This window comes from Nerophis lumbriciformis, linkage group LG11 (genome assembly GCF_033978685.3).
Source record: "Nerophis lumbriciformis linkage group LG11, RoL_Nlum_v2.1, whole genome shotgun sequence".
Classification (NCBI taxonomy): domain Eukaryota; kingdom Metazoa; phylum Chordata; class Actinopteri; order Syngnathiformes; family Syngnathidae; genus Nerophis; species Nerophis lumbriciformis.
In genome coordinates this window covers 30,762,975-30,786,438 of record NC_084558.2, presented here as the reverse complement: position 1 = coordinate 30,786,438, position 23,464 = coordinate 30,762,975, and the positions used below count along the sequence as shown (strand labels likewise).

Sequence of the window (23,464 nt, the reverse complement as noted above, 5' to 3'; positions counted from 1 at the left end):
ATTATTGACCTCAGATTATTTTGTGTGCTCACCTGCTCTTGTCCCAACAGAAACATCCCTCCTGGTTTGATGGCGTGCCATGCGGAAAGGTTCTGACCTGAGCCTTTCCTCGCCCCGTCCTGATAGACTTCCCAGACGCCGTCGCGTGTCGACCACGTAACACACACGTGATGCCACTTCCTGTCCGTCATGGTCACAGGCAAGGTGACCGCCTACGAGGACAGGCTCAGTGATTAGCATGTTTATTACCATTTTGTTGGGTACTTTTGTCTGGCGTCTCATTGACAGCAAGAGAAGATGACTGCTTAAGATTAACTGAAATGATGGATTGAAAACATTGAGTCATGGGAAAAGTGGGAATTTTTGGATTTTATTTTAAATCAGTTGATAAATGTGGGAAAAAAAACATTAATTCCAATTCCCTTCCTCATCATACCTCCTCGGATTGTAAATAATCAAATGTACCGTATTTTTCGGACTATAAGTCGTAGTTTTTTTCATAGTTTGGCCGGGCTCCAGTGCGACTTATATATGTTTTTTTCCTTCTTTATTATGCATTTTCGGCAGGTGCGACTTATACTCCGGTGCGATTTATACTCCGAAAAATACGGTAGTCACTTTTTCTTATAATTTCTGATCTCTCTCTCTGTGTCCAATAGTTGCTGTACATATGTACCAAGTCAGTCCTACACTGTTCCAATGTCAATTTCTCTGATGATGCAATTGTTGATGACTGAAGTGTTGATTCCAACCAAACTTAACCCCCCCACCCCCTCCATATCCCACACCCCGGATTGTAAATAATGTAAATAATTCAATTTATATACTGTGATGATTATCTTGTGTGATGACTGTATTATGAAAATAGTATATATCTGTATCATGAATCAATTTAAGTGGACCTCGACTTAAACAAGTTGAAAAACTTATTCGGGTGTTACCATTTAGTGGTCAATTGTACGGAATATGTACTTCACTGTGCAATCTACTAACACAAGTTTCAATCAATCAATCAATCAATGAATGACAATTCTTGGCCTGAAAAATTCAGGAACACTGTGAATTTTTAGAATGTCAAAAATAAATAGCCCAGATATTTTCAATATGGAATGGTTTGAATCAGTAAAGAAATATGTAAATATAGTAATAAGAATTCTTAAAATCAAAATGAATGTGTTGTACTGAATTTGGGGAATGTGAAAAAGTGTTAGTGTGAATGCTTTGATGCTGCAATGGTTTCAATGTGTTGGAAACTGGGAACAAAATAGCAATCATGTGAATAGGAATTTTGGTCTGGAATCTGTTAAATTCTAGGTAAAAAAGAACTTGAAAAAATACATTACTCAAATATAATACCTACTCAGTGGCTTAGTGGTTAGAGTGTCCGCCCTGAGATCGGTAGGTTGTGAATTCAAACCCCGGCCGAGTCATACCAAAGACTATAGAAAATGGGACCCATTACCTCCCTGCTCGGCACTCAGCATCAAGGGTTGGAATTGGGGGTTAAATCCCCAAAAATGATTCCCGGGCGCGGCACCTCTGCTGCCCACTGCTCCCCTCACCTCCCAGGGGGTGATCAAGGATGATGGGTCAAATGCAGAGGACAAATTTCACCACACCTAGTGTGTGTGTGACAATCATTGGTACTTTAACTTTAATGAATGAGCTCAAAATTTTGATGCTGGAATGGTTTGAATCAGTTGGGGAATGTGGAATTAGTAAGGATTCTAAGTATCAAAGGGAATTTGTCTCAAGGAAACGTGGAATTGTTACTCAGAATGTTTTGATGCTGGAAATATTTCAATCGGTTGAGGAAAAATGAAAAAAAAAATTGCATTCATTTAGGATTTTTGGACGGGAAACGTGGAATTCCAGGAAATAGGACATTTTGGGATTATAAAAAAAATGCCTGAATGAGTGGAATACACTGGTTTTAGAGGAGTTTAAGTCAGTTGAGAAATATGTAAATAGTAAGAATTCCAAAGATCAAAAGGAAATTTGTGTCAGGGAAAGCATTTTGGGGATGTGAAAAATTGTTAGCCTGAATGTTTTGATGCTGGATAGATTTCAATGGGTCGCAAAATTGGAACAAAATGGCAGTCATGTAATTTAGAATGTTTTTAGATTCCAAGAACAATTTGAATTTTTGGAATGTTGAAAAATTAATGACCCAAATTCTTTGAATGAGCTCAATAATTTTTGACGCTGCAATGGTTTGAATCAGCTGGAACCTTTTTAAAAAGATCTTGCCCTAAGTGGAAGAGTACAAGTACCTCAAAGTCTTGTTCACGAGTGAGGATCGGGAGATTGACAGGTCTATTTGTGCGGCATCTGCAGTGATGCTGACCCTGTGTCGATCCATTGTGGTGAAGAAAGAGCTGAGCCAGAAGGCAAAGCTCTCAATATACCAATCGATCTATAGCCCTATCCTCACCTATGGTCATTAGCTTTGGGTTGTGACCGAAAGGACAAGATCACGGGTACAAGCGGCTGAAATTAGTTTCCTCCGTCGGGTGGCGGGGCTCTCCCTTAGAGATAGGGTGAGAAGCTATGTCATCCTGAGGAGTTGTTTATGGCACGTCCAACAGGTAGTAGGCCATGATGAAGACCCAGAACACGTTAGGAAGACTATGTCTCCCAGCTGGCCTCGGATCGTTTCAGAAATCCCTGTGAGGAGCTGGACGAAGTCGTTGGGGAGATGAAAGTCTGGGCTTCTCTACATAGGCTGCTGCCCCCGTGACCCGACCTCGTATAAACGGAGAGAGATGGATGGATGAATGGATGGATGGAAGGGTTTAAATAAGTTGGGGAATATGGAAGTAGTAAGACTTCTAAAGATAAAATATAATTTTTGTTAGGGAAAATTGGGAATTTTTGAAATGTGGAAAATTTGTTTGCCTGAATGTTTTGATGCTGGTAATGTTGTGCAGTTTGAGAAATGTGGGAAAAAAATCTAATTTCGAATTTTTGGACAGGAAAATGTGGAATCCCAGGGAAATCAGAAATCTTTGGATTTAAGAAAAACAGCCTGAATGAGTTGAATATTTTGTTGTTGGAAGGGTTTGAATCAGTCTTAAAATATATCAATAGTAAGAAATCTTAAGATCAAAAATGTATCTGTTATGGAAAATGAAGGCGTGGGGAAATGGGAATTTTGGGACTGTCAATATTTATGAGCTTGACTTTTTTGATGCTTGAAAATGTTCAGTAGGTTGCAAAATGGGAAAACAAATGCATGTCATGTATATAAATGACATTTTTTTGGTTGGAAAATGTTAAATTCCAGGAAAAATACACATTTTTGGAATGTCAAAAATTGGATTACCCAAATGTTATGAATGAGCTCAATATTTTGATGCTGGAAGGGTTTGAATCAGTTGTAAAATGTTCGAAATTAGTAAAAATTCTAAAGATCAAAGTGAATTTCAGTTAGGGAAAATTGAGGATATTGGGATAAGTTGGAATTTTGCAAATGCGGAAAACTGTTAGCCTGAATGTTTTCAATGGGTTGAGACGTGGAAAAAAACGTAATTAATTTAGAATTATTTGACCGGAAAATGTGCAATCAAATTTTTTTGCCTGAATAGGTTTAATGTTTTCTCCATACGACTGTTAGGGCTGAAAAAATTGGAATTATGGTAAATGGAAATTGTTTATTTGAATGTCCTGAGTGAGCTGACGGTGGAATGTTTTGAATCAGTTCAGAAATGAGGATGGTTCTTAATATTAAAATGATTTGCAAAAATGTGGAACTTTTGGAAAAGAGAGTTCTTAGGTTTGTTGAATAATTAGTCTTTTTGTCCTGAATGACAATAACGTTTTCATGTTGGAATGGTTTAAATATGTCGAAACGTGTGGAAGCAGTCTAATATCAAACAATGACGGCACAAGGGTTGTTATCTAAGAAATAATGCTCCTCGGCAACTGTGCTGGAAGTTAGCCTCTAAACTCAGCTTCATATTCTAGCTGCCAAGTGTCTAATGTTCCCTCTTGAGCTCACTGACACGACTCTTGTGTTGTTGTTGGCAGGGCGTGAGACAACATGGCGCTCCTACAACAATTAGGTCAATCAATTAAACTAAGAGGATTAATAGTCACTGAAGCAGAGAAGGAGAAAAGACAAATGTCTTCCGTTTGGTGTCAAGAGCAACCGGCGTTTCTGAGAATGTAAGCTTAGAAGGTTAATGGAGTAATGAAATAACCAGACTGCTGACGACCAGGCGGAAAGTGTCACAGTTAAGACCTGACAGTCCAACCAAAAACTGGGTCACCATTAACTGCTGACACTAATCTGCATAGCTCCGCCCATTATAAAAAAAAAATCAAACAATGCTATTTCGATCTACGTGATTGAGCCGAGTGTTAGGCCTCTCTACCTTGTCATTGATGAGGAGCTCCATGGGGTTAGTGCCCCACTCCATGAGCACCAACTCGTTGGCCTGGCCCGGCACGGCATAGGAGAAGGGCGTGCCCACACCGGGACCGGCACCCGCTTTGAGACGCAGGCAGACCGTGAGGGCGAAGATCTCAGTGACCAGGGAGCGCTTCATCCTGGCGTACATGTAGTTAGTCCTCATGGGGAAGTCCAGCAGGAACGCGCTTGAATTTTTCAGCTTCTTGTGGCTTCCTAGGAACGGAAGGAATTTATCAAAGCTGTGTCTCAATTGGCGCACTTAGGGCCTAATTTATTAAAGGTTTGCGTGTACTAAATTACGTGCTGATTTACTAAACATGTGTAAAATGGATTGCAACTGTCAAGTGAGCAGAACAAGGCGGGCAATCCATTTTGCCTCAATGTCTTCATTAATATGCAAAATATATGCTGATCATCAAAACGGCCACAATACAGGGAGGAGAAAATGCAAATATAATTATTTAGCACGCGCAATGTGATTCATCAACACTCATCATTGTTTTGCGAGCATTATATGGCGCTTTATTCAGCATGTGCTAGAAGGACGTGCAAATTGACAGCTGCAGGATCAGGGCTTGCGCTACACCAGTGGTTCTTAACCTGGGTTCGATCGCACCCTAGAGGTTCGGTGAGTCGGCCTCAGGGGTTCGACGGAAGTCAAAACACACCCGACTCATCGTGTAAATAAAAACTTCTCCCTATCGGCGTATTAAGGATACGGCAACAGCTGACGGGTTAGCAGGTGTGTACTTTGTTGTGAGTTTATGCACTGTGTTGGTTTTGTTGTTTGAACAAGGTGATGTTCATGCACGGTTCATTTTATGCACCAGTAAAACAACATGGTAACACTTTAGTATGGGGAACATATTCACCATTAATTAGTTGCTTATTAACATGCAAATTAGTAACATATTGGCTCTTAACTAGTCATTATTAAGTACTTATTAATGCCTTATTCGGCATGGCCTTATTATAGCCCTAACCCTCTAACCCTGACCCTAACCAAATAACTCTAAATTAAGTCTTTATTACTTATAATATGTTCCCCTAGTGTCCAAATAACTCTAAATTAAGTCTTTGTTACTTAGAATATGTTCCCCATATTAAAGTGTTACCAAAAACATATAACTTTGTCTTGAATTTGAAAAAAACCAACATTTTATTTTTCACTAAAGGGTTGGGTGAATGCGCATATGAAACTGGTGGGGTTCGGTACCTCCAACAAGGTTAAGAACCACTGCTCTACACAGACAGACGATAGGCAGACGAGAATCCTCTGTCCTACGTGTGTGTGTTATTATTTTGTTGGACTGTCAGAAATAAAAATATTAGATCAATTCAGCAATTTAATGTTATAATTTTATAGCACTGGATGACTTATGGTGCTGATTAAAAGGAATTCAATTCATGCTTTTTGGTGTCTGCTGGCGTTTTTTTTTTATTATCGTTCGTTTTTTATTTATTTATTCAAGAAACATATTTCTATAATATACCTCTTATATGTAAATACGTCTTTCATTATGGGTGAGTATATCACACGCAACACGACCAGTCATAGGACGCCTTATTTTATTTTTTGCACACGCTGGTTAGCACGTGGTATTTGGATCTCAGTAAATCAGGTTCTTAGTCTTTTAAGTTAGAGTTAAAGTACTAATGATTGTCGCACACACACTAGGTGTGGCGAAATTATTCCCTGCATTTGACCCATCACCCTTGATCACTCCCTGGGAGGTGAGGGGAGCAGTGAGCAGCAGCGGTGGCTGCGCCCGGGAATCATTTTTGATGATTTAACCCACCAATTCCAACCCTTAATGCTGAGTGTCAAGCAGGGAGGTAAAAGGTCCCTTCTTTACAGTCTTTGGTATGACTCGGCCGGGGTTTGAACTCACAACCTACCAATCTTAGGGCGGACACTCTTTTCAGTGCACAAGTGTGCCAAATGAAGTGCACTATGGGTATATACAGTCTGCATTTGTCATTTCCGGAAAGCGCGCAACAATGGCACTACAATGACACTACCATGTCAAATTTCACAGCATCAGGAAGTACTGTAGTACATAGAAGAAAGGGTAGTACACAGGGTACACAGTATACTTATTGAAGCCTACTGACAGAGGTATTCCATTTGAGACATGGCTGTGTCTCAAATAGTATACTGCTGTTTGTTCTGCCTCTAATCCATTACTTTCGAAATAACGCAGTATTTACCCACCGCTTCTTCTATACACTACTTTCTTTTGCTACGAGTTGCCTCCAAACCTGCATAATTTTAAATTAATCCTACCCCTCTTGCTACGTATCCAGTTAAAGATGTTAAGCATCCATCATTGCAGTCCAATACTATTTTGACGGTTTTGAGAGCAACTTGCAGGTACTTTTATAACTTCCAGTGTGCTGCATTTTGTCGTACTTGTCAGTGTGAATGCAGGATTAAGTGTAAGTACTTAAGTGTGCAAAAGGCAAATGTGCTATAGTCGTACACTGATTTCATATTTAAGTCGCAGAGTTTTCCAGGTTTACAGGACACAAGTGGGTCATTCAAAGGAGTCGATGTGATTGAAATGTTAAGGTGTTGGCGTAGAGCAGGGGTCTCAAACTATTGGCCCATTAGACGATATTTTGTAGCCCCCACCTTAATATGAAAGTTTAATGTTAGTTTTTATGAATGGCACTTCACAGTGTTGTGTGCGGAGCTGAATGAACCTACCAATCAATGGGGTATATTGCTCTCGGGGGCGGGACATCGACCAAGCTTGATGCAAGCAGGGAAACCTTCCTCAATGAGTGAAAGTTACAGCAGCGTTGCCATAAAGAGTTTTTTAAGTTGCTGCCCAGTGGGACATTATACGTATATATATATCTCTCTCTGACCCAATTCATTTAAAGGGATGCGTATGTGGCGGGATAAAAGAAAAATAAGGAACTCAATGTAGCCTAATGTAGTCTGCGCTCACATAGCAACACCTGTCAGTCGGCAATAACAGTCTCAGATAACCTGGACCGATTATAGGGTCGCACAGTTATTTGTGGGTCATTATTTTTTAATTGCATTGCACATGTTGTATTGTATTTGCATTGCCTCACACGATGAACATTACATATATTTCTCTATGATGTAATTAAAAAATGTCTTTGTTCCTATGACTATGTTTACGACAACAATAACAGCATGGTGTCATTTCCACTTCTTTTTCTTGTACCAACAGCAAGGACATCGAGCGCCAAAAAAAAAAAGGAGACTGCAACTGCCGTGCTGCTGTTACAGGAAAAAGAAGTGGAAATGATGCACAATGCGTGACACTAAGTGTAATTGAAATATAATCCACAGCCCCAAACATTTAATTTCTTGTTTTCTTATGAATTCTTAATTTGTTTACTTATTTCTTCATCTTATTTTTTGTTAAAAAATAAAATTAAAGACATTTGAGAAGATTGGAATTTTTTTTAACAAAACTTTTTTTGTGGAATACCTGAAGTGGCCCAGCCCCACCTAGACAGTGCCTCCAGAGTTTGAGACCCCTGGTGTAGTGTGTATGGAGATAGTGTAGAGCAGGTGTCGAGAACGTTTTTGGCTGAGAGAGCCATGAAAGCCAGATATTATAAAATGTATTTCCATATAATAATTTTTAACACTGAATACAACTAAATGCGTGCATTTTTAAGTAAGACCAACATTTTTAGAGTATATTAAGTCTCTCATTCTCTTTAATAACATTGTTATTCTGAAGGTAATCAATAATAAATAAAACACTTCTTACCGTTAATGCAACTTCTGGTGCTGCATGGTTTTGCTGATGGCTTTGTAGTTGTTATTTTTAACACTGTGATTACCAGCGGAATTATTCATTACTTATCGTGTTCAGCAATGTCAGCTAAGATTTATCTGAGAGCCAGATGCAGTCATCAAAAGAGCCACATCTGGCTCTAGAGCCATAGGTTCCCTACCCCTGGTGTAGAGTGTATGGTGATGGTGTAGTGTATACCATAGTCAGAGTGGCTGTGGTGAAGCTGGCTGAGGACAGTCTCCAGTTTGCTGTGTCCGCCGCTCCGAGGGCTCGTCTCTTTGCTGCTAAAAGGAAGTCGTCGAGGGAGGTGATCGCCAGCGTGATGGTCGTCGTGGTGAGCGCCACCGTGATAATCTTCGTGATGGTCTTCATGGTGATCGCCGCCATGGTGATCTTCATGATGGTCATCGTGGTGATCACTGCCGTGGTGATCTTCGTGATGCTCGCCGTGTTGATCATCGTGGCGGCCGTGGAGGTCGTCGTGATGGTCGTCATGGTAGTTGCCGTAGTGGCCATAACGGCGCCCGTTGTGCCAGTCGCGGTGATGATCGCGATGGCGGTTTCTGTGATCACTGTGGTGGTTATAGGGACGCCCCCCGTGGTGGTTACTGCGATGGCTTTCATGGGGGTCCTCGTGGTGACCGGTACCATAGTGATCGTCATGGTGGTCACCGTGGTGGTCATCTCGGTTGTCGTCATGGTGGTCATCATGGTGACCTTCATGGTGGTCCCTGTAGTAGCTGTGCAGCTGCTCCTCGAGAGCATTGATCTTCCTCTGGAGGAGTTCTCTCAGGGAGCTGGAGTAGGAGCTGGAGGAGTTCCTCGCCTGCCGACATGTACACAGTTCACTCAGTTAGATAGTTTGAAAGAGTCAAGATGTAGCCGAGCTTCAACGAAACACAGCTCAGGAAAACTTCTATTAATTGATTAAGTTATCATCTCAGTTTTTCTTCTTCCTCCTTCCTCTCCCTAATTCACCCTCATCTTCCCCACCACAAAATCCGGCTTTGTTCCCTGCCAGCGCACGCCACGATTAATAGCCTCGTCAGGCGGGATGAAGCTAATTGACGGTGACGCCGGCCTATGCCCCTTGGAGGCTGGAGTTGCCTCCATCCTGTTAGACAAGGTAGAGGCGGGGGTCAATCCTGGCTTGTCCACAAGTTTGTCTCACATCTATGAACAGGATCCAGGCGGATTTTTGGCAGCATCACCTTAACCCTAATAGAGACATTTACAGCCCGACAGGAAGTCAAGTTTGGGAAAGGGAGCTAATGCTAGTGTTTCCCTCAAACGCATCTCCCCATGCTTCACAGCCAAACACCTTCTGGCATCTAAACATTGCCATGTCTCTGCTGGTCTTACCTGCAGGTTCTCAAGGCGCTCCTTCAACGTCTGCAGAGTCTTGCCGGTTTGCTCCGGTGAGAAGGAGCTGTGTTTACCATGTGATGACACCTCCCTGGGATGGAGGTCCGGTCTGTGGCTGCCGTGGGAGAACTGATGATCAGTGCTGTGATGCGAGCCGTGGTGTGACGAAGAAGGCGTGTGTTGGCTGCCATGGTGGCCAAGGTGCTCATCGTGGTGGTCGTCATGGTGGTCGTCATGGTGGTCATCGTGGTGGTCATCGTGGTGGTCGTCGTGGTGGCCGTTGCCATGATGACCACCAAAGCCCTCACACAAGGTGAGCTTGGCGGTTAACTCCCTAATGGTCTCCCGCTGATCTAAGATGGTCTCCTTCTGCCTCACCAGACTCTCCCGCAGGTGCAGGATGGTGGCTTTGGCCTCGTCAGATATCACCACTCTGCGGTTGCTGCCATCGTGGCCGTTGGCGTGGCCGTTGGTGTGGCCGCTGGGTCCGTGCGGCACGCTGGGCGGGGAGTAGCAGCTGGGGTCCGCTTCGGGGGGTATAGGAGTGCAAACAAATTTGGGGCTAATGCCGTAGTCATGCTCCGCGCCGAGCAAGCTAGCGGACGCCGCCGAGCAGAAAAGGAAGCAGCTGACGATCAGAGAACGCAAGGCGATATAGAACACCAGGCTGGTGCCTCTCAGGTGCCTTGTGTTGTCAAGGCTCAGAAGACTGACTCTCGCCATCTTTGATTTAGATCCGAAGTACACCTTGTCAACTGACCTGCAAGTCCTCCAAAGCTTTAGATTTTTTGTGGCCCACACCATGAGTGGTGGACATTTGCCCTGGACTGGATGACGTCAAGGTGCACCATGTCAACAGTGAAGTAGCTGGTAACTCCTCCCCTCAGAAAACATAAAAGCAACATCTCAAGTATTCAAGAAGACCTCCACGAATGACCTCATTCTTCCACAATGGGTTCCTATGGTCCCTGGTGGTTCAAATGAGACATCCTTCCGCTTGTCCCTGAAACAAGTCGCTGGGCCACTTCCAACCTGATGATCGGACTTGGCCCGAAGGACGTCCTGTGTTTGTCAGCCAAGATTAATCCCTTTAAGTTTAGCCTCTAAACATCACAGGAGCAAGCAGCATCACCTGAATGGAGGACATGGATATGACAAGTCAAGTACAACTCAGACAAAACATGTGACTGACACTGACGTTTTTACAACGATGACGACGCTGGGAAACAGTGTGGTCATCAAGTCCTAAGTGGGCCACTGAGTAATCAGATTACAGGTACATACATAAACAATGTGTGCTTAGCTAAAGAATCCAATGTAGGTCAATGCAAGTATTTTGTAACATGGCTGCGAGTGATGCCGCTTCCCAGCATGCCTTGCAACACTTTTTAGAAGGATGTTGCAATTGCTGTATGATTGTCTCTGTGTGAGTTGTGTAATTTTCTGTGTTGTAGTAGCCTTGTGAGTTGTATTTACTTTTTAAGTATTGCGCTGTCATTGTTTTGCATACAGTGGGTTAAGTTAGTGTTCTGTGTCGTGACTCTCCTGCATGAAATTGCTTGTCCCAACAGTAAGCTTCAACCTTAAGCCAAACAGAAGGTAAAAACGGTGTGGGCCAGAACCATTACAGTAATGGCCGCTAACACAACAACAAACAATTGGACCCCTGAGAGCCTTTTAATGAGCCGTTGGGCGTTTAAGATGCTAATCCGACAGTGAGCCCCACTGTCTGATACTTAAAAACAACATTAGCACAGACTTAGCAGACATGATGCCTCGTCGAGGCACGCGGCTTCCCACATGAGCAGCTACATGTATGGGCGCTGCGCAGCCCTGTGGTTACAAATTCCGGCCTAACGGTGCGTTCTCTGCATTCCCCTTAGAAATGGGATTTATGGATCTTTGAAGGGAGCCGGATCTTGAGGATCAGTTCCTTTTTCCGGCTTTGATCAGTTCCTTTTAATAAAGTATTTCTGATTCTGATTCAAAGAGCCAGTAAAAAGACTGTCTCGTTATTGTAGTTATTTCTTTTTTAATTGTCTTTTCTTTACCAAGGAAACAATCACTGGTGGCAGTTATAAGATAAGATATGTATCACTTTTTTGTAATTGTAAATATTCTCAAATATTGGCTATCATTTTATTCATGATTTGTTTTTGTTGTAAATATTCCTTAAGGTGGTGCAACATCCACATGCTTTGACAGTAATTATTTAGTTCATTATTTAGAATTGTCCTTCACCGAAAGAACTTTGTAGCGCAAGAACATTTCAACAATACAGAAAAAATATAAATACAATGAGAACATTAAGTAATAATAACAATGTGATTACAAAATTGTACAGTACACTCTACCTTGTGTGTGTACACTTCAATTACCTGACATACCAGAAAAAAAAGAAAAAAAAGTGGATAATAATAAATAAACAAAAATAATTACTAGTAAAAATAACAAAACAGTGAATCCCTGTATGTTTTCTTTGACTCATTTTCTAGTCGGGTCATGCTGTATCTGCATGTGCTTGAAAAAACGTCTCACAACTGAGAAACGGTTCTCCCTGTTCACTTAAAAGAGACGTTCAATAGACTTGGTTTGTTTGTGAACGTCACATCTCTAACTCTCATCTTTAATTTAGACCAAATCCAGAAACTTTTAGGGGAGGCTAACAGGATGTAAAGGTGGCAGGTATACACTGCACGTGACCCCTGTACATTGATGCTAATGTTGTCACGGCGATTCAGGGTGTTTTCACGTACGCTCTAGTACTTTTTCAGCAAACTGAATGCTGAATTTTGTTTTGTTTTCGTTACAAAATGCTGACGTTGGTCGTGCTAAAGCTAAACGACTGTGCTCTTTACCTTTAAAATGGCACCAAATTTACAAATTGTACTTCTGTATATACCAGGGGTGTGCAATCATTCCCCTTTAAAGACCGAAAAAGATATGTGAAAAGGCTAATATATATATAATGTATATATATATGGATGTATATATGTACTGTATGTATATGTATGTGTATATGTATGTATATATATATATGTGTATATATATATATATATATATATATATATATATATATATATGAATGAATACATATATACACATACATAAATATCTATCTATCTATCTACATATATATATATATATATATATGTATATATATATATATATATATATATGAATACATATATACACATACATATATACATATATATATATATATATATATATATATATATATATATATATATATATATATATATATATATATATATATATTTATGTATTTAAAGACAAAGCTTTGTGTGATTATTAGTGTAAACATTTCAACATTTCTTTTTACACTGTGCCTTTTTGCTTCTTTATTTTTCCATGTATCGCAGGCAAATAACTATCGAGCCGCTGTCACACCTTGAACACCGCTGATAATACATTTGTGGTGATTTTAGGCAGACGAGCTTGTCTAATGTTCCAAAGCAAGGGCATCCAAAGGGTGTTCCGCACCTTGTTTCTTATTGGCTCTTAGCATATTCTAATATTAAGATATTAATAAAATATTGCACGAATTTGCTTTGTTAAGATAGGATGTTTTGTTGAGGTAGTGCAGCATACTTTAACCTGCATTGGACTGTTTTTTTTTTGCATATTTCATGTACAAAATGTATGAAAGTTGTCCCCAGCATTCTTTAAATTTTTCAGTAGAAAAAGTTGGGACGTCCCTGTCTTGAAGCGTGTCTGTCGCTTCAAAATGTTCACATGAAGTAGAAGCAACAACACAAACAATGAGTCAATCCAAACATGAACTTTAGTGAATATAAAGAAGTAAATATAAAATGTTCCTACCTGTTTGCAACTCCGCTCTTCCCAACCTGTTAGTCCATCCTGCTGATCAGCTTGAAGAGGATTGGCTTTAGAAGATAAATTTAACTCTCTCTCTCAGTGCAGTCATGCAGAAGCCCTGCCCCTCACCTTAATCAAATATTTCACCACAAACGATGCTCTCTTGCTCAGGTGTTTTTCAATGAACTTAAGACCCTTTGCTAGGATGCGACATGATTTCTTGCTGCCAGCCAATTTAAGACAATCTTAACATGAGATATGACATACTGTAAGAATAAACTTAAATGTGACACAACCAATGTCATGTTCTCCATTTATTCCATTGGCTACTGCGGGAGTGTCCAAAGTGCAGCCTATATGTTTTTTCATTTACCCACAGAATATTAGTACAGCATGTTTTTTAGAAATGTTTACCAAAGTTACATTTGCACAATTCAACCAAGCTCATGTCTATGTGTATTACTGACTTACATTAGACACAAAAATGTGTACTAATACAGTCATAGTTAATCAATAATCTTATGTTGCAGCTTTTCCAAAGGACATTGGATTAGTTTTAGCGTGGTTAATAAATAGGTTAAAGGCAAATGCATTCTCCATTTTTCTATATGCGGCCATCTGGTGTAAAAAACATTTGGACATGCTATGTCTATATTGCTACTAAATGCTGAGATTATGTCAATGAAATAAAATACATCACAACGTATCATAGCAAACCACAGATACCAAATAGTCGCTCTCTGATGTATAGGAACTAGAATTGGATTGGACACCTACAGTATATACAGTGCATCTTGAAGTACTCACACGCTTCACTTTTTCCACATTTTGGCAGGTTAAAGGGGAACTGCACTTTTTTGGGAATTTTGCCAATTGTTCACAATCATTACGAAAGACATGACAACGGTTGGGTTTGAAAATGAAAAAGCATTCTAAATATCAAATAAACGTAAATAAAAGTCTGCTTACAGCGTAGCCAATGGGAGCTCCACTATTTCGCCCATAAAATCCAATAAATAACCATTCAAAAAGCGCCAAAAATACTCCATTTACATTTCGTGACTTGAGTATTAACCAAGCATTAGTGATATTGTTATTATAAGGACTAACGCAGACAAACTATTTATAGCGGCGCCGTGATCATAAGCTTATGTGCCTACGTTTACATCATTGAGTGGTCTGCTGCTTTCTCGCTTCCTTGCTCTCTGTAGGTTTATTGTAGATCAGGGATGTCAAACATGCAGCCCGTGGGCCAGATCAGACCCGCGAACAGGTTCAATGTGGCCCGCGAGATGAGTTTGCTATGTGTAAAATAGAGCTGCATTTTAAATTAAAGAAAACCGCTGTTTTAAATGTGTCCACTGGATGTCGGATAGCAATTCTGTTAGGCAAGCAAATAGTTTATACCAGGGCGAGCAAGTGATAGGTACATGTTAAAGCAGGGCTGCGACTCCTCCCCCTCGACCAAATGTAAAACAAACAATTGGTAACGCCACCTAGAATGCTGAATGGGACACTGCACATTGATATAGTTCTGTGAAAAGTATTGTCTTCAGTGCAAATTTAAAGAAAGTGAACAGTTTGTGATTTACTACAATACTGTCAGTCTTTCAAGTTTTTATTGTTGGGTTTGTTGAAATTGTTCACGCATTGCACGACTTTTAATTTTCTATCGATACACAGTGATGCCTAGAAGGCAGGGAGTAGATTAACCCTCTTGAACAATTTCTACCTCAGTTTGTTTGGTTTGTTGAGTTAGCACAGGATTATGATGTGGAAATGACAAATAAGGGAGTTGGTACTTACAGTTTTTATTTATGCTTTATTTGTTTTTTTGTTCAATCCGAGATGGGCTGTGATTTAAAGTGTGATTGCTTTGTAGATACACTGAGATTAAGTCTAAGTTAATTGTGTTCTACATCGTGTTTTTGAAACTGCACCGATTTGCTCCTCAGAATTTTCAATAACTTGAAGTGTTTTGTCAAGAGGATTATTTGTGATGTGTACGTTTTCAGAATGTGCCTGTTCTTTTTTGGGCAAAAGTAAAACAAAGAAAACCATCTGAAGTTGTCGTAGTTGTATTTTTAAGTTGTGCCATGATTTTACCCTCAATTTTACCATGATTTAAAAATAAATAACATCCATCAACATGTCTTTCGTAATGATTGTGAATTAATTCCCCCAAAAGTGCAGTTCCCCTTTGAAGTCTTAATGTTATGATCCGCTGCCCGGATCATATTTTTGTTTACGTTTTCAAGGTACTTGTGTTTTTTGTTAGTTTTGGACTCCTTGAATGCCTGTTTTGTACACCTGAGTTTGTTGCCATGGCTGCTTATTGTTTTCACCTGCCGCGTGTGTTCCCGACGCGCACCTGTTGGTCATCACTGACATTATTATTTAAGCCTGCCTTCCCTGTCATTCTGTCTTGCTTCCTAGTTTGTTCTCGTACAACAGTTGACGACTTTTGTTTCCTACTCTGGTCACTTGCTAGCTCCCACGCTACCCCATTTAGTTTTTTGCCTTAAGTGCTATGAGCTCGTTTTTGTTTGTTCCCTTTTTTTGATTTAATTCTTAATAAATAATTTTTCCTACCTGCACGCTGTGTCTGACACCCGTCTGCATTCCTGGGAGAACGAAACCCCGCATCACCATGCGACCAGGTCGTCACACTTATTCCAAAATGGAAAACAAATCATTTTTGTCCTCAAAACACTATGCACAATACCCAATAATGACAATGTGAAAAGTTTTCTTTAGAAGTGTTTGTAAATATATTTAAAATAAAATAAAAAACTAAGACATTACATGTACATACAGTAAGTATTCACAGTCTTTGCTATGAATCTCAAAAGTGAATTGAGGAGCATCCTGTTTCAACTGATCATCCTTGAGATGTTCCTACAGCTTAGCTGGAGTCCAACTGTGGAAAGTTCAGATGATTGGACATGATTTGGAAAGGCACACACCTGCTTATATAAGGTCAGTGCGTGGCAGAGCACGAACCAAGAATGAAGTCAAAGGAAATGTCTGTAGACCTCCAAGACAGGATTATCTTGAGGCGCAAATCTAGGGAAGGGTACCGAAAAGTACTGTATCTGCTGCCTTGAATGTCTCAATTAGCACAGTGGCCTTCATCATCTGTAAATGGAAGAAGTTTGGAATCATCAGGACTTTTCTTAGAGCTGGCTGGCCGCCTAAACTCAGCGTTGGGGACAGAAGGGCCCTAGTCAGGGAGGTAACCCTTCGAGAGAGACAGAGACACACAAAGAGAGAGAGAACAAAATTCTCTGGTCTGATGAAATAAAGATTGAACTCTTTGGCATGAATGCTAGGCGCCATGTTTGGAGGAAAAACCAGGCACCACTCATCACCAGGCCAATACCATCTTTACAGTCAAGCATAGTGGTGGCAGCATCATGCTGTGGGGATGGTTTTGTAGCGGCAGGAACTGGGAGACGAGTCAGGATAGAGGGAAAAATTAATGCAGCAATGTACAGAGACATCCTGGATAAAAACCTGTTCCAGAGTGCTCTTAAACTCAGACTGGGGCGACGGTTCATCTTTCAGCCGGACAACGAACCTAACCACACAGCCAGGATATCAAAGAAATGGCTTCAGGACAACTCTATAACTCATACTTGAGACCTCCAATTTCGGGGGGCGTGGTTGGGGCGGGGGCGTGGTTGGGGGCGTGGTTAAGAGAGGAGGAGTATATTTACAGCTAGAATTCACCAAGTCAAGTATTTCATATATATATATATATATTATATATATATATATATATATATATATATATATATATATATATATATATATATATATATATATATATATATATATATCCCCGCGACCCCGAAGGGAATAAGCGGTAGAAAATGGATGGATGGATGGATGGATATATATATATATATATATATGTATATATATATATATATGTATATGTATATATATATATATATATATATATATATATATATATATATATATATATACATATATATGTATATATATATATATATATATATATATACATATATATGTATATATATATATATATATATATATATTATAAGAAATAATTGACTTTCAGTGAATTCTAGCTATATATATATATATATATAAATAAAAGAAATACTTGAATTTCAGTGTTCATTTACTTACACATATACACACACATAACACTCATCTACTCATTGTTGAGTTAAGGGTTGAATTGTCCATCCTTGTTCTATTCTCTGTCACTATCTTTCTAACCATGCTGAACACCCTCTCTGATTATGCATTGCTGTGTGGCACGCACAAAAGTGCTTTCATCAAATGCACTAGATGGCAGTATTGTCCTGTTTAAGAGTGTCACAACATTGCTGTTTACGGCAGACGGACTGCTTTACTGTAGACGTTCTTTATATTGTGGGAAAGCGGACTCAGGTCCGCATGGAGGTGGAGGGGGCGTGGCCTCCAGCTCCGCCTGAATTTCGGGAGATTTTCGGGAGAAAATTTGTCCCAGGAGGTTTTCGGGAGAGGCGCTGAATTTCGGGAGTCTCCCGGAAAATCCGGGAGGGTTGGCAAGTATGCTATAACTTGTCCTTGAGTGGCTGAGCCAGAGTTCAGACTTGAATCCGATTGAACGTCTTTGGAGAGATCTGAAAATTACTGTGCCTTCAAACTGATGTAGCTTGAGAGGTGCTGTAAAGAGTAATGGGCAGAAATGCCCAAATATAGTTGTGCAAAGCTTGTGGAATTGCATTCAAAAATACGTGAGGCTATAATTGCTGCCAAATGCATTAACGAAGTATTAAAAAAGGCTGTGAATACTTATGTACATGTCAAATTTTTTCAAAGAAAAACACCTTTTCAAATTGTCATTATGAGGTATTATAAGTAGAATTTTGAGGACAAAAATTAATGTATTCTTTTTTGGAACAACGAAATGTGGAAAAAGTGAAGCGCTGCGAATACTTTCCGGATGCACTGTACAGGTCAAACTCATTTTTTTTTTAACATTGACAAAGGTTAGTTTATTTATATCAGATTCACAAGGTGAACCTAGGATATGACATATGAAATTGGCACGTTGTGTAATTCGTAAATAAAAACAGAATACAATGATTTGTAAATCCTTTTCAACTTATATTCAATTGAATAAACTACAAAGACAAGATATTTAATGTTCGAACTGAGAATCTTATTTTTTTTTGTGCAAATAATCATTAATTAAAAATTTTATGGCAGCAACACGTTGCAAAAAAGTTGTCACAGGGGCATTTTTACCACTGTGTTACAGTAAATGTTTGGGAACTGAGAAGACCAATTTTTGAAGCTTTTCAGGTGGAATTATTTCCCATTTTTGCTTGATGTACAGCTTAAGTTGTTCAACAGTCCGGGGTCTCTGTTGTGGTATTTTAGGCTTCATATTGCGCCACACATTTTCAATGGGAGACAGGTCTGGACTACAGGCAGGCTAGTCTAGTACCCGCACTCTTTTACTATGAAGCCACGTTGATGTAACACGTGGCTTGGCATTGTCTTGCTGAAATAAACAGGGGCGTCCATGATAACGTTGCTTGGATGGCAACATATGTTGCTCCAAAACCTGTATCGGAATCAGAATCAGAATCAGAAAAACTTTATTAATGCCCGAGGGGAAATAAAAATTTTCAGCACAATCCTATTCAAGATCAGACAAACATTACAGGGAGACAGAACAGGATCGCTGACGGGTCTGTCAACTTCCGGCACCCCTTACAAAAAAGGTGAGATACAGGTAAACACTGGGGGGGCGAAGGGTCTAGACTGAGGCCAAGGGAAAAACAACTCATAGCCATAGCACACATCCCTCGTACATGTGTGTAAGAGGGAAACATCAAACATCAAAGAACCAAAAGGCCATTAAAGACATTAAAAGAGCACAGCTGATGCAACCAGCCACTTCTACATACAGCTATGAATAAAAAGTAAAGGAAACATATACACTGTGGTGGCATCTGCGGTGTTCCACGCCTTCGTCTGCTGGGGTGGAGGGAGCATGGCCAGAGACAGGAGCAGACCCAACAAAGCAACCAAGAGAGCCGACTCTACTCTCGGCCGCCCACTAACTCGGCCATATATATATATATATATATATATATATATATATATATATATATATATATATATATATATATATATATTTATATATATATATATATATATATATATATATATATATATATATATATATATATATATATATATATATATATATATATATATATATATATATATATATATAATAACACATGAAAACAAGAGGGAAACCCAAAAGGATGACACAAGAGCACAGGGCTCCTGCCAACAGCAGGCACTACAGCGGCACCATCTTGGAAAAAATAAATAAATAAAATAGCTGTATGTACCTTTCAGCATTAATGGTGCCTTCACAGATGTGTACGTTATCCATGCCTTGGACACTAATACACCCCCATACCATCACAGATGCTGACTTTTGAACTTTGCGCCTGGAACAATCCGGATGGTTCTTTTCCTCTTTGTTCCGGAGGACACGATGTCCACAGTTTCCAAAAACATTTTGAAATGTGGACTCGTCAGACCACAGAACACTTTTCCACTTTGTATCAGTCCATCTTAGATGAGCTCGGGCCCAGCGAAGCCGGCGGCGTTTCTGGGTGTTGTTGATAAATGGCTTTCGCTTTGCATAGTAGTTTTAACTTGCACTTACAGATTTAGTGACCAACTGTAGTTACTGACAGTGGTTTTCTGAAGTGTTCCTGAGTCAATATGGTGATATCCTTTACACACTGATGTCGCTTTTTGATGCAGTACCGCCTGAGGGATCCAAGGACCGTAATATCACCGCTCACTTGCAGTGATTTCTCCAGATTCTCTGAACCTTTTGATGATATTACTGATGGTATATTATTGATGGTGAAATACCTAAATTATTTGCAATAGCTCGTTGAGAAATGTTGTTCTTAAACTGTTCGACAATTTGCTCACGCATTTGTTCACAAAGTGGTGACCCTCGCCCCATCCTTGTTTGTGAATGACTGAGCATTTCATGGAAGTTGCTTTTATACCCAATCATGGCACCCACCTGTTACCCATTAGCCTGTTCACCTCTGGGACGTTCCAAATAAGTATTCGATGAGCATTCTTCAGGTTTCTCAGTCTTTTTTGCCATTTGTGCCAGCTTTTTTGAAAAATGTTGCAGGCATGAAATTCCAGAGCTAATATTTGCCAATTTTCCAATTCGAACATTAAATATACAGTCTATTCAATTGAATATAGGTTGAAAATGATTTGCAAATCATTGTATTCTGTTTTTATTTACAAAACAAGGGCAGTGGATGACATGGGAAAGAGTAGAGAAGAGGAAGATCTCCTAGAAAGAGCTGTGGGAGATGGAGGCATTCAGGGCGAGCTTTACCATCAGGGCTGCCTACGATGTCCTGCCTTCTCCAAAAAACCTCAGCCAGTGGTATGGGGAAGACCCCACATGCCCTCTGTGTCCAAGTCCAGCAACACTGAAGCTGCAAGACCAGCCTCACCCAAGGCCGTTACACCTGGCGGCACAACCAGGTGCTAAAGTGTCTTGCAGCAGTGCTGGAAAGTCGATGGACAAGTGTCAATGCCCTTCCTCCCCTGTCATCCCGTTGGCAAGCAACAACATTTGTCCGGGAGGGCGAGGGTCAAGCCAACCTCACCCCCACAAGACCAGACACTGGACAGCTAGGCGGGGTACGGGACTGGAAACTTCTGGCAGACATGGGCCAGAGACTCTGCTTCCCAGTTGAGATTGTGTCCACCATCCTGCGGCCAGATCTTGTTCTGTGGTCAGCTTCGCTCAGGCTCGTGTACATCATAGAGCTCACGGTGCCCTGGGAGAGTGCAATGGAGGAGGCCTACGAGCGCAAGAAGTTGAGGTACACTGAGCTTGCAGCCGATGCGCAACAACAAAGCTGGAAAGCGAGGGTACGCCCAGTGGAAGTAGGCTGCAGAGGGTTCGTGGCCACCTCAACATCCAGGCTCCTCAGGGAAATGGGAGTGCGAGGGAAAGCCCACCGGCAGGCAGTGAAAGACCTCTCAAAAGCCGCTGAAAAGGGGAGTCAGTGGCTGTGGGTCAAGCGAAGGGACTCCACCTGAGCTTTCAAGTGAGTGATGGCATCTAGGGAGTGATCCTGGGATGCTGGGACTCAATGCTGAACCCTCTGGAGGTGTCGTGGGCCTATCAGCGAAACACTGAGGAAGGGGGGCGCCCACTTGATAACCCAGAGGATGCCTTCACTCACTTGACCATCCCACAAAGTCCCATAGGTGTCTCAAGTATGCATTAGGGGATTGTAACATCTAGTCCTACACAACAGATCCAATTTACACAATGTGCCAACTTCACTGCTTTTGGGTTTTGTAAAATGAAATTCAAGATATTCCAAGCCTTCTTTTCATATAATTTGGATGATTATGTTGTACAGCTTATGAAAACCTTGGATTGAAAATATCAGAAATGTTGGAGTTTTCAAAAACTGTAAGTAATGATCTTCAAAATAAAATAAAAAAATCAGGCTCTACATATGTCACTCTGCAGGTAATGAGTTTATATAACATTTTAGTTTTACATTTAAAGTTCAATTGCTGACTCGAATGAACTTTTGCACAATATACATTTTTTTGTAGTTTCATTTATATATATATATATATATATATATATATATATACACACACACATATATATAGACAGACAGATAGATAGCTGTTGACCACACATGAAGGCAACATTTATTTTTACGGCGTCAGGTGTTTCTTGACAGCCTCCCAACAGGTCGTCACCTCTTTCTCAAGCCTAAGCGTGTTACATAATCTTCCAGCTATGACCCCTGACATGAGGTCATGACTGTGAGTCCATGATTAGAGCTCGGCATAGTGGCGCCATTCCGTGGAGAGGCCCTGCCACTGCAAGTCTCCGTGCTGCACAGCAGTCGTTCGAGACGTTGACGTATATGGACACAGGAAGTGATAGGCCCCTCCCACAACCTGGTTGGCTAAAACTACTCAACACTAAGAGTGGATTTACTGCAGCATTTTCTACAATGTTGGACCACAACTTGATGTAAACATCTGAAGATCAGCATGGTGCACATTTTAATGTGCATCTCACACACACACACACACACACACACACACACACACACACACACACACACACACACACACACACACACACACACACACACATACACACACACAAACACACACACACGCGCGCGCGCAAAGACACACACACACACAATGTGAAACCCACCCAGCCACCCCAACCCAACCACCTCAACCCGAACACCCCCCAAGGGTCAGCTCTGATGTCATTAACAGGTGGGTGTCAGAAATAGACACACACACACACACATGCGCGCACACAAACACACATGGAAAAGTGTCTGTAAGCCAACACACTGATTTGCAACATTAGACACTGCATGTACAAAACACACACACGCACACTCTGACATGCGTCATTGGACGGTTTGCACGTACAAAACACGTACACACAAGTGACTAAAGCTAACACACAGTTGACATTCAACATTAGACACTATGCAGATACACTACACATCTATACAGAGGTGTGTGTGTGTCTGCACTTACAATACACACAAACACACGCAGACATAGAACAGAGACACGTCATTAAATACTGTGCAAGTATAATACAGTTGAAAAGTGTTTGGACGCTAACACACAGACATGCAACTCACACATACACACACACACACACACACACTTACACACAAGGGCGGTGAGCAGCTTGTTAACATCATTGTTGTGTTTAAGAGTGAAAAATGTGTGTCATGTTAACGCGCTCACGTCTTGACTTGTGTCAGCAGGGGTCAGGGCTAAGGAGGTTGTGTGTGTGTGTGTGAAGGGAGGGGGGTTGTATCATGGAAATGGTCTCCTGGCTTGTGTGATGATAAATTGGAGGCTAATCTCCCATGAGGCTGCTTTACGATGGCCTATATTTGGAGGATGTGGAGGAGATATTTTCAGGCGCTCAACATGTCAGAAG

General features: G+C 40.8%; 1 protein-coding gene across 2 annotated transcripts in view; it reads right to left on the bottom strand.

Annotated features, from left to right (window-relative positions):
* LOC133610515 (uncharacterized) overlaps window positions 1-23,464 on the bottom strand; it is a 35,636-nt gene that overhangs the window by 1,335 nt on the left and 10,837 nt on the right. Inside the window, exons 1-5 of one of the 2 annotated variants that reach the window (XM_061966846.1) lie at window positions 13,411-13,586; window positions 9,565-10,699; window positions 8,401-9,028; window positions 4,377-4,627; window positions 33-212 (exon numbers count right to left, since the gene is read on the bottom strand). In XM_061966846.1, the coding sequence (XP_061822830.1) occupies window positions 33-212; window positions 4,377-4,627; window positions 8,401-9,028; window positions 9,565-10,371 (1,866 nt within the window). In that variant the 5' untranslated portion in view covers window positions 10,372-10,699; window positions 13,411-13,586. Of the gene's footprint in view, window positions 1-32; window positions 213-4,376; window positions 4,628-8,400; window positions 9,029-9,564; window positions 10,700-13,410; window positions 13,587-23,464 lie in introns of those variants that run through there. The other variant, XM_061966847.1, reaches the window with a different exon arrangement.